This window comes from Aythya fuligula, chromosome 1, assembly GCF_009819795.1.
Source record: "Aythya fuligula isolate bAytFul2 chromosome 1, bAytFul2.pri, whole genome shotgun sequence".
NCBI classification, from domain to species: Eukaryota; Metazoa; Chordata; class Aves; order Anseriformes; family Anatidae; genus Aythya; species Aythya fuligula.
In genome coordinates, this window is record NC_045559.1 from 74,704,897 (window position 1) to 74,717,570 (window position 12,674).

General features: G+C 37.4%; 1 protein-coding gene across 2 annotated transcripts in view; it reads left to right on the forward strand.

Annotated features, from left to right (window-relative positions):
• Window positions 1-4,435, forward strand: part of SCUBE1 (signal peptide, CUB domain and EGF like domain containing 1) — a 213,261-nt gene extending 208,826 nt beyond the window's left edge. For both annotated transcript variants that reach the window (XM_032204498.1, XM_032204508.1), the window contains 3 exons: window positions 803-955; window positions 2,012-2,091; window positions 3,269-4,435. In XM_032204498.1, the coding sequence (XP_032060389.1) occupies window positions 803-955; window positions 2,012-2,091; window positions 3,269-3,421 (386 nt within the window). In that variant the 3' untranslated portion in view covers window positions 3,422-4,435. The remainder of the gene's footprint in view (window positions 1-802; window positions 956-2,011; window positions 2,092-3,268) is intronic.
• The last annotated feature ends 8,239 nt before the right edge of the window (window positions 4,436-12,674 follow it).

The following is a 12,674-nucleotide window of genomic DNA, read 5'->3' on the forward strand; positions in this document are numbered from 1 at the left end:
TGGGAACCATAGGCAGTGTAGCATCAAGTGCTACATCAACCTCTGATCCATATGCAGCGTGCTGGGCAGACTCTGTGTGCAGAAGAGACTTTCCCCTTTTGGCTATTCAAGCTATTATGGAGTTTTCTTACAAGAAAACAACTCTATCATAATTTCCACTGTCAAACAAAAACAATGTTCTCATGAAAACTTGTTGCTGCACTGCTAGATAAAGGCAAGGACAGGCAGGAGGCATTGTCACAAGTGCCCATTGGGAGCTGCATGCAGGCTTCTCTTACTACCTGGCACTGGCTGAGGTGATCCTGCAGCTACGGGGTTTGTGCAGCACAGTACAGGCCCAAAGGCCACACAGCACATGCAGCACAGGCCTGGGCATAGGCACATTAACTCTTCTGCAGGCAGTAATTGTTTGTTACTATCGGGTTAACTCCCCATACTGGAAGTGTTAGGAGCTGGTCACCACATCTGCCTGGGGTGCAGCTGACTTGTTCTGGTGTATCTGAGGCCGATAGTATACAGAGTGAGTAATATTGATAGTAATTTTGCAAATATCAAAAACAATCCGGTACACCTTGCTGTCTACGTAAGCATCTTGTCTTGGGACAGAGGGAAGGATTTCCATTACCTTTGTGGGAAAACCTCCTTCCTCTCATAAATAGATAAAGAGTATGTGCCTTCTATCATAAACATTTCTGCTCTTGGGAATATGTAAACCACAATGTTTTGTTAATTTGACATCAAGATCAGGAAGGGTGCAAAAAGTTATTTTATAAAGAACATTTATTTATTTAATCTTTCCTAGCTTCTCCTACTTCAATTACTACTTATGAAACATGTCAGACTTATGAGAGACCTATTGCATTTACTTCAAGATCAAGGAAGCTATGGATTCAGTTCAAGTCAAATGAAGGAAACAGTGGCAAAGGATTTCAAGTCCCCTATGTCACTTACGATGGTGAGAGTGGGATTGTTTTCCATCTTTCTGTTGTATCTGAATTGCACAAAACTGTCCTTTAGATAATCTCTCTTACATTGATGACAGGGAGCGAAACATGACCAAAAAAAAAAATAAAAAATCAATGTAACTTAGGTTTTCAGTGCATTACTTTCAAACTCTTTACAACTGGTTTAAATAATACCTAATTTTACACTTGTTATTTTCCTAATATTTGAAGAGCAGATGGCAAGTTACACAGAATTCGTTATAAACTTTATTCTTCTCCCACTGAATTCAAAGAGACTCCCTTTAAATGGTCATTTAGCATATGCATAACAAGAATACTCAGAATTTCTGTGCATTTCAGGAAGCCCCTTCATCAAGTCCTACTGGTAACCCACAAGATCATGAAAAGCATAAATTAATAAAATCACAACTCCAACAGAGAAAAGCAATGGTGCAAGAGGATCCTTTCACTAAGGATTCATAAATCCAACATGTCTTAAAACAGTCTTGCTTCTCATATAGAAATATACGATAAACTGTATATTTTGTACTCTGGGATGATTGTTTTAACAAAACTAAGACTTTTCTGTGATACCTCAGGCAGCTGTTAGCCCATCTCTTTTCCAAACACCAAAGAAATTTGGGGAATGATAATAAAATCTGTATTAAGTTGGTGATTAGCATTGATTCAAGAATTAAAATGAGAGCTGTTCTCAGTGCAGACAACAGGGACAGTTCCTTACTGTGTCCCTGACTTCATGAGTAATCTTTGGCAGTTACTTTCTACATGTGGCACTGTTTCTTCATCTGTAAAATACAGATAATAAAGCATTACTATCTGGAGGGAGTAGTTTTCTGGGTTAATTTAGCTTACTGTTCAAAAGCAGTACAGAATTTAAAATTTTAATTAGGTAGGACTACAGCAGGATGAGAGACACTGAATAAAGAACTGGATACTTAATTTCTCAGCTCTGCATTGAAGAGAAAGTCTAGTTAATCAGTGTTTGTCTGGCTATTATCCACCCATAGGATGTCACAAACAGTCGCTCACTGATGTTTATTTTTCAGAGGATTACCAACAACTAATAGAAGATATTGTTCGAGATGGAAGATTATATGCATCAGAAAATCATCAAGAAATTCTAAAGGTACTAAAATTCTGCTTTAGCTGAGGCTAGCCAAGGATTCATTTCACTAAATACTTTACCAACATAGCTCTCACTACCCTGGTAGGATCATAATATTTGAAGTTTACATGTGACCCCAAATGAAATTATCCATCTTCTGAGGTTTATGCTGGTATTTGTAGTAACAAAATCAGTAGCTCAGCTGGGCTGAGCTCATCTACATGCTCTGCTGAATCAGGATCTAAATGAAATATATGCTACCATGATTGTATATTAGAATAATTACTCAAAAAAGAATAAAAAAACTATTGTTTGAAGAGTCTTCTTCAGCCTCAGTCTAAAATTTGTTTAAATGAGTCATTAAGTTAGAATTTCCTGTGCATTAAAAAATGTATCTACCTAAACTTTTGTCCTGCCTTCACAAGGTACAGCCATAATATAGCATTGCAGGCTGTCCATGAAATGATTTTCAAATGATATAAGCAACAAATTGGAGAGAATTGTGGGGAAAGGCTGCTGGGCTGGGTTGCCACCTATAACAACTAGTTAATGAAAATTTATTTTTTTTTAAGGAAAAAACAGAAGGCCAAATTCAGCGTGCTAAATGTGTAGTTTAGAAGGAGAGGAGCTGATTAACAGCCAGCTCTCCTGGCCATCCCTGCTCCAACCCTGCAAGTATTCACTGACTGAAGTTTGGAGGTCACTCAGGTTTCAACTCCTGTGCTGAGAGACTCGGGCACAGGCTCAGCTGATTCTCTGAATCAAGGTTTTACCAAAGTGCAAAAGGTCTTTAAAGAGATAAATGTTGCTGGAGACCAGCCTTCTCTTACCCTTATGGAGGGAAGGCCCTGAGCAACTGCTTTAAAGAGTCTGGAAGAGCAGCCACAGGTAGCTTGCAGTGCTAATGCAATCTTCTACAGCCAGTTTGTGGTTAACCCAGCTGCTACCCACTCAATTCTGTACCTTCCAGGAACACTAACTGAAAAAAAAAAAAAAAAAAAAGAAAAAAGAAAAGGCACAGTAGACAGATTCATCAGTGTAAAATTCCACACAACATTAAGTACTTTCCTTATATTCCTTTACCCAGAGTCCAGTTTTGCAAAAAAAAAAAAAAAGGATTGTTGTTCATTAATTTTAAAAGATGTACAGAAAAAAAATCCAAACAGTATTTTTATCTAATATGTATGCTGTCTCGTAGGACAAGAAACTGATTAAAGCTCTCTTTGATGTACTGGCACATCCACAAAACTATTTCAAGTACACAGCACAAGAGTCAAAAGAGATGTTTCCAAGATCATTTATAAAGCTACTGCGATCAAAAGTTTCCAGATTTCTACGACCGTACAAATAGTGGTATTCAGTTTGGGATTATTTTGCATTCTTGTTGAATATTATCTCTCCTCCGTAGTAGAAACATTTGGTAATTTGAAGGCTGTTTTTTGCAGTCTTTATTTTCAGTTGTATATTTAAGAATATCTACAATGTTTTATAATTTTTAAAAGCCAATGTTCTAAATGGATTTTTTACTACAAAAAAAAAAAAAAAAGTGGATCCCTGAGTGCATCTAAGTTGAAGATACAAATTTGTGTCTGCACTATTGTATCTTCACTTTCCATTCAAAACTATATCATGTAGAAAATATTCCTTCTATATTTTTATTTTTCATTCAGAAGTAGTTTTCTGCAAAGCAAATAAGGCATCTATTCAAATCTGATTAAACTACCTGTCGATAAGTTCTGTTGTAGAAAGGAGTATGTAGTATAAATAATACTTGGATTTTGAATTGCACTTGAAGTTTATATTTGAATCTTTAGAAGAAAACAAAACAATCTAAATTGCATTATTTCTCATTTGTGGCTTAGTGGAACCTCTGTCCAAGTAGAAATCAAAATGTAAGAAAAAAAAAGGAAAAAAAAAAAAGAAACAGATGGTTAATTTTGTTTTATGAATTAAGTACAATTGAGTCCCATATCCTAACATTTTATCTGTCCTCTTCTAAACTTTTTCAGAGGTTTTCCAACTGTTTGCAATAGCGTTGAAATGGATTAAGCTAATGAATTCTACACAATAGTTTGTCCCTTTGGAGGCAGTTAAAATAGGATAGATGAGAAAGGAACAACAGCAACAGTAGTAGTGTTCAGTTTTTATTTCCCTTATTAGAGCATCTAATTAAATACAATATATAAATATATAAATATATACTTCTATTTGTGGGTACATTATTAATGTTATCTTTAGTTACTGTAAATATTATTCATGCTTAAATCTTTACTACCACACACACTATTTACTCACATCTATTTGTAACTTTGCTTAGACGATTAAATGACTTCTCCAAGTGCTTGTCACTTCCGTTAACACCAAACTGAAGCCTTCTGGAGTTTTATAACACAGGATAATGGTTTACTTTGGGGCGTTCTCTTTTAACATATTATTCCAAGAAAATTAACATCTATTTAGAAGCAACTACTGTGCAGTAAAGGGTCAGTTATTTCTTGGGCACCCCTCACACACAGACCAGCAGAGTTACTCCTGAGGACAGCATGCTTGTGAGGAGCTTACTAAGGAGGAAATGCTCGATCTGCCAGCTCAAAAATGCTGGGAACATACCTCTGCCATGGGCCCAAGCTCCAAGGGGGCAGTGGGGGGAACAAAGTTTTGAACCCCGGTTAGATGAGTTGGAGGTCAGGCCCTGCAGGCATCAGAGACCTAATGCTCCCTTTTATCACAAATTTGCATCCACAGTCCTCAGAAAACATGAGGACTGTAGTCTGCAAAATAGCATTAGCCTTGTGGTCAGGCCTTCCTCAGAGTGACAGGTGCCTGGGTGCCAAGACAATGATAAATCCTTATTCCTTCTGTTTCCTGACACAGAAGCTAATTTCAGTGAGAGAGCAACCTCTTTATTTTCAAGTCTCTTCCTCCTTTGTATCATTTTCTTTTCTGATCCTACAAGTTTATGACATGCATAAATTAATTATCATGCCAACATCCTTTCAGAAAAAGACTATTATAACTTTTTTCTTATTGGTTTTTTGTTTGTTTGTTTGTTTTATCTCTACCCTGTAACTTAAATTACCCTTGGATGCTCTCAAAGACATACATTAAGTGTTGTTACAGTTAACTTTTGTCTTCAAGCAAGTGCTGTTTAAGTTTACAAAGTTGTTTTCTGTTGGCTACAACTGGTTGAATATGCCATTTCTAAGAGATACCTTAAATATTTTGTTGATTTCTTCTGCTTGGCCATCTTGTATTTTTGCTTGCCTTCTTTCCTCTTCTGTTGAAGAAGATTTATTTTTTTTTTCTGTGCCTAAATGGTTTCAACTTAGTCTAACAACTCAGTTTTCTCACTTGTGGATCTGCGGTCTTTGAAGAGCTTTGCCTTTAATCTCTATATTTATATATTAACCTTTGCTTCCAAACATAACAGCTCCATACAGATTATATTTTAAAGGCTGTTTAGCTTCCTCTTTAGATCAGGGCTGAAAGTAACTGCCCTAAAAGGTCCATAAACCACTGGCAGTACTGTAATATTTTCCACATTCTTATCTGCATGAGGAATCCATATCGCAACTACAACACAGGCTTGTCCTGGTTGTGGCCACTGTTACCGGGACCTTGGTATAGCTGTGAGAGGTGAATACAGAAAGAACTAGCCTTGTTTTGCTCTGGTACAACTCACCCTCAATTACAACCATGTTAGACAAAAGCGATGTCTTGTCTAGTTCATCCTGAAAGACAACTTCAGATGTGTGTGATAGCTTATGCTCCCTGGAGCCATATGAGGGCATGGACTCCACAGTCAGGACAGAGCACTCAGTGACTTCTGTAGCAACTGCAGAATTTGTGTTGCTGAGAACAGTGAAAGAGATTAATTTAGCCTTCAAAATTATACAGTGAAATGCTTCTAAATACATAGGGATTTCATGAACCAACTTTGAATGCATGCAGCACAGAACTACCATTGAATATGCAAATTTATCATTAAAAAAAAATAATGGCAAGTGGTATATAGGATCTTCTGAACCAATTTCAGCTGATTTTTGTGACAGCACATAATTTTTACATGAACTCTAAAAGTAAAAAATGCTTTGACAAACCTTATCCAAGAATATCTTAACAGTTTCAGAAAGACATAAGTATTTTTCATACTAGATTTACAGTTACAGAAATTGGTATTCACCAAAGAGAAGGTGAGCTGAGCTCTTCATTTGTTTATGTAGTGTAGGGTGTTTTCACTGTAAGAAGTTAGAGAACATATTGCTACTATATGATAATAGCATAACAACAAGGAATGTCATTTTCTATGGAAAAGATTTAGATAAATTTAGCAATCAGAAAACACACAAGGTGAAACACTGCCTTCTTTATGAAAACTAGCTTTCTGGAATGAATTAACACATGGCAGAAATTTTTGACTTTTATCCTAAATGTGAAATAGTGCATTTAAACATATTCAATAAATACCTCCTTCTATCTATTGTTGCAGAATTTTACGTTGTGTCCAGGATAGGTTCAATAACACAGTTGTGCTATTCTGGGAAGGCTGAAGAGGTGTCCATTGGTGATCACCCAATTCCACATCACAAACAAGCCAAGCTTTTTATTTTCAATTTGCAAATGCCTATATCCTTAAAAGCTGCACCTGTAGCACTTAGTATTTTAAGCTTCTCCTCCTGCTTTAAATACTGCACTTATTTTTAGCGAGGTGGTAGTGAATCATCCCTAAGCATTCTTATGTGCCACCAAATAACAGCCTGCACACCTGCTGCTATCCGGGAGATTGCAACAGTCAGATGTCACTAATCAAGCCCTAAATCATGCATGAAAGTGCTTGCTAGTGATTGCTGTAAGCAAGGTACTTGCGCGTGTCACTTGAGTACAGGGAGCACTGGGATTCTGTGCTTAGTAGGAGATTGCTGCCTACATCTTGCCTGCAACAGTAAGATTTATACTGCCTGAAGATATAGGTCCCTGAAACTGGATTTAAAGCCACTAAAGTCTTCTTTCAGCCCGTTTTCCTGCCCTGCCTTCCTTCCTCTATCATGTATTAGATTTTTACCTGATGACTGACTTTTCAAAAGACAGTTATTTCCTTATTGTGCCTCCCACATACAATAAAGTTAAATCACAGTGTGTTAGACATACCGAAGATTTAGACCAATCCCTCCTATACATCAGCTTCGCATTAGCTTTAAGTAAGCTTACTAGAGTAAGCTAATTTTAGCTTTATGTTGTTTTAGACCAACATAAGTAAAGATAGGTTTGGTTGCAGAGCTTTCAGAGTCTGCATTTTGATTTGTCATATGTTTTTTAAAGAGAACAGCTAATCTGTAGACCTCTGTCTATATGCAGAATGAACAGATGATGCCACATGAACAAGAATCATGCTTACGTGCATTAAACATTCAAATAAGAAAGTCAAACCTCACCCCATTCCCCTTTGTGTGTCCAACAATTTCAAATTTCACAGATCAGTCTTATGCATAAACAACCCAGTTTTAATCTCGTAGATAACAAGTTCTAATCTTCAAGAGCAGAAGCATTGGTATGATTCTGGTCTGTGACAGCATCCATGTCTGGACTCTAAATACCTTTGAGTTCTCTTAAAAAACGAAGTTGCAGTGAAATCCTCAATAACTGAACTCAGTGGGGAATTCCTCAGCCACCTCAGGGGTCTGGGTTTCCCCTTTTCTGCATGATGGTAATGAGCAACATGCTGTTATGTGTACCTGTGTCATGATTTCGAGTAGTTGCATTTTTTTCCATAATTTAAAACCACTCTTTGACAGGAATGGTAGTAACTGGAGAGGTTCTATAGACTCTCAATACTTTAAGACATTAATAAAATAGTTTTCTAGGATGAGACACTGTTTTAAGCACTTGCAGGGAAGAAAAAAAAAATTGTCTCCCTTAAGAATTTATGGAAGAAGGGAAATCAATTTCTGTAAGGTAATATAAACTTATTCCTTGGTATCAGACTTGAATTCAAAGAGAAGTCTTGTGTTTTATTCTAACACTTTTCATCTGAATAGAAACAAACTGGGAAAAAAATCTTAAAGTAAAAAAAAAAAAAAAAGTTATCTAAGTATCTGAATATATACAATTCCAGTTTGTTATTTCATTTATTTATTCTGTTTCATCACTAAACTTTTTAATCTATAAAAGTAATATGTAATATACAAGAGTAAAATGTACAGAAGTACCTTTAGATGTAATAATTTAAACCATCAGTATTCAGAAAGGTGAGGTAAATTCTAAAGATCTACAAACAACTGCAATTCAACTTTAGCTGAATTTCTCAATATTTAGGAAAAGAAGTGGCTTTGCTTAAATAAACTTTATTTTAATGATTGTGAAAATATCTTTTTAGTTTGTTTTTATTACTTTTTTAATTAAAATTATTTTGTAAATATTGTTTTCTATGTTTTATACCTTAGAAAGGCCACTAATTTGCATTGACAGCAGCAGATACTTAACAGATGATTTAAAAGGTACTTACACAACACTGGCATGTGGTCAGTAGCCAGATACATCCTTCCAGACTACTGCTTTTCTTATTTCTGCAGTCTCACTGGCATCAAAGAAAAAATTTCTGGGGCAACTTAACCTGCTGATTTTCACAGAATTGACTATCAAGTGTCATTCTGAAGTGCTTGCCATTTTCACATCACATAAAGAATATGTATTTTAAAGTTAGTGCTAGTTCTTACTAGAGTAAGAAACAACATGAAATTCAGAAATAAAAGGGAATTCAAATGATTATCACCAAATATAGCATAAAGACAAGGAAAGGTATGGTATCTCTGCGCTCATAGGTAGCAATGGAAGTGATAAAATAACATACTGGATGAGATCATGAGCATTTTTAGGCAAAATTGTCACTGAGATCTGTGGGATTTTTACCTACATTAAGTTCAATATGATCGTATCCATCATCTATTAAGCAGGAATTTCTAGTAGACTAGATTTTGAGAAAAATACCTGGATGCATAATATTGATTTCTGTACCCATTTGCTATGTCTAAATCACTGGTCATGAGTGACATTTTGAACTAAGCCCTTGTAGATGCTGCTGGGACTTCTAAGCTTTATTATCAATGTAAATTATGTATAAACAGCTATTCCTGTATGAAATGCACCGTGGTAGTTTAGAGCAAAGACAGTGAATAACTGTACAAAATTTGATACTTAGAAACTAAAATACAGTGATCTAAGCTTTACCAATATTTTAACACTACTGTCAGATTTGTAGTAGAAAATGTTGTTGTAAATGTACCTTATAATAAAATACATTTCCTTTTTCCTCTGTATATTAATAGCTTTGTTTTCTATGTCAAAGCTCAAAATGAAGCATGTAATAAAAAATTTGTTAAAATCACTTTCATAATAAACATTAAATGGAAAAAGGTATCTTCACCTGCCATTTTATTCACGTATGTGTAAAAGGTATACGAGGTATATGTACCACACACCAGCGTATTATAAACAACCATCAGAAGAGAAATCATCTTTTTGATAAGATTTATATATTTCAGTCTAATTTGCATCTTTATGCAACAGAGAGCTTTTTATTTTTTATCAAACAACTGGAGCACATGAGTGCTGGAACAATGAGTTCCTTCCAAACAGACTTCAAGGACAGTTATGCAAAGCAAGAAGAAAATAGAAAAAGTGGAAAGTAGAGTCTCTGTAGTGACATCAGTAGCTCAGTTAAAATTATTTAAATAATCTTTTGCAGTTCAGGAAGTGCAAATTGTCATTAAGGTGTGTGAGAAACACTCTGTAGCCAATGACTTAGGCTCAAGGGAGGATCTCAGTTGTTATAAGTTAGACCACACAATTTACTGGTCTATTGAAATTATTTTATTAATCAAGTAAGCAGACACAAGCAAAACAGCGCTGGGCAGCTGGGGAGTCTCCGCTCCACCACGGCACGCAACTTCCCCTTTCCAGTGTTGCTGTTTTATAGCATTGAAGTTCCGGCTTGTCGAGACTTGTCGAGACCTGTCGAGACCTGTCGATTTGTCGACTTGTCGAGACCTGTTGACTTGTCGACTTGTCGAGACCTGTCCTGAGACTGCGCAGTCTGTTGTTGGGGGTCGTTATTCTTCCTCCAGTGATCATGCGTTGTGCTTGTGTTCAGGTGGGGGCAAAACAGGATGTCTTGCTTTGTCCCCATGTTACAATGCCGTGAGTTGTGAAACCTTATCTCCTCAGTAGATTCTTTAAATTCTCAAGGACAATGAACAAACCCCTACTAATTTATCACATCAGTGAAGTAGTAATTTATTTGCAATTGCAATGGCAGACGCCCCACAAACAGAAGAGCGCACCTACTAGTTCCATAACACAGTTTATATACTTTTTTTCCTCGAGCACCAGGACTGGGGCCCTTCTCTGTTTCCCCATTGACTGGGGTAATCCAGGTTCACAATCTATCCAGTGCTTCACAGACAATGCTTTCAGGTGCCAGCCTGTTATAAGTCTTTTTTTTTTTTTTTTTTTTTTTCTTTTAATTTTATACTCTTTGTGGTGGTAATGTTTCTTACACGGTGATTTCTCCCTAATTTCTCTAAGGGTTCTGGTTGTCTGCATTTTACAAGGTAGTCTTGTAGGAATAGAAACGTTGTTTTTGCAGAGTTACATTGTTTAGAAGGAAGGAATATGGTATTGAGATATGCTTACAGTGATAAGAAAGCTTAAGCAGGTGACCATGTAAAATGCAGACAACCAGACTCCTTAGGACAATTAGGTGAAAATCACGGTGTTAAGTCAAGTCAGATAAGTGAAGAAACATTACCACTTCAAACAGTAAAAATGGCAAAAGGAAATTGAAATTTAACAGGCCGGCTACTGAAGGCCATGCATTGTTTGTGAAGCATCAGATAGATTGTGAACCTGGATTACCCACTCAGTGGGGAAACAGGGGAGGGTCCTGCCATTAAAAGGTATATAAACTGTGTTTTGGAACTAGTAGATGCGCTCTCTCCTGCTTGTGGGGTGCCCGCCATTGCAATCGCGAATAAATTACTACTTCACTGAGATCCTCTCCTGAGCCTAAGTTATTGGCTACGGAGTGTTTCTCACAGTCTGCCAAGTTTTATCACTGCAAGCATATCTCAATACTACATTCCTTTGCTCTAAACAATGTAACTCAGCAAAAAAAAAAAACATTCCCACAATCCCCCTCTTTTCTTCTTTATAAACTGTTGATTTTTGCAAAACTTTTCTCTTAAGGTGTAATTTGGTAGATATCTTCCTCTTCTTCACTTTCTTTGCTTTCCATCTCCTCTAATATCATCATCTTATCTGAGTAGGGTGGTGGCTCTGTTATACATGGAGTGGTAATTCGTGTTGAGAAAATGGTTGATATTAATAAAGAAGGGGGAGATTTGGGAATGTGGCCATGGGGGTTGGAAAGCCCCATGGTTGAGATAACATTAGACTCTTAACGACGAGGCCATCAGGAATATAAAAGAGTTCAGAGGGAACAAAGAAGGGTGATTCAGGAGACTCCATGCAGTCTGGGGTTTCTTGTTCTCCAGATGGTTCTCTTGTTCTCCAGCTGGTTAAGGCATTGATGTTTCTGGGTGTTTGCTGTTGCTGTTACATTCAAAGTTGATTGACCAATGAAAAGTTGTTTTGAAGAGAACTGCTGTGGAGAGAAAGGTATAAGAGGGGAGCCTGCCCTCAAGATAAAAAGAAGAAAAAGGCAACACGATGAAGTTACATCAATAAAGAAGCAGGAAAAAGAAGTGAAGAGGAACAGGCTGGCAGAATGGAGACCACGATGGGAACAGGCACTTTGATTGCCTCATGAAGATAGGTTTGGCCAAACTCAGCAAACTGCTCAGAAAAGCTCATACAGAAAGTCACTGAAAACAGGCGCACAGGAGCTGGAGAGAAGCTCAAGCTGAGAGAAGAGGACCTGAGCACACAACTGCCTCTTGCTGGTAAGCAGTTGTGCATTATGGGGAATCATACGTCCTTAGGAACAAGGACTGTCCTGGTAACCTTACAGCTTATTCTCCTTATTAACAATCAGACAGTTTATGATCCTGAAACAAGGGACCAAATTGAGGTCAAGGTGTGGGACTCTGCAACTAAAAACGCCAAGGTTGCAGTGGGATTGCTCTGCACCTGGCGAGCAATCTCTGAGGCCTTAAAGAGCCATGTGGGGCCACAGTCAGACACGTGTGACTTGCCAGATAGTGAGGGAGCTGCGGGCTCCTTTACTGATCCGACTGCTACGCCATCGGCCCCTCTGCTGCCACAGCCATTGAAGGCTTTTGCTGCTATGCCCCCTGTTGACCTGGACGTGCCTTTTGACCCAGGCCTATTGGCCTTGAAAACAAGATGGATATGCTTTTCTTCAATCCGGGAAGAACTGGATACATAAGGCCCAAAGACCGAGTTGTTGGTCAAATAACTGGGAGAGACCCAACAGCCAGACTGAGAATAGCTGTATGGAAACAATCCTCTATTGCCATCAGAGAAAGGGAAAAACTCAAGGAGAAAGCAGGAGAGAAAACAGGAGGCCCTCTTTGAAATGCGGTAGTTGAAACATTTGAGATTGAAACAGGGTATGGGGATGTGAATGC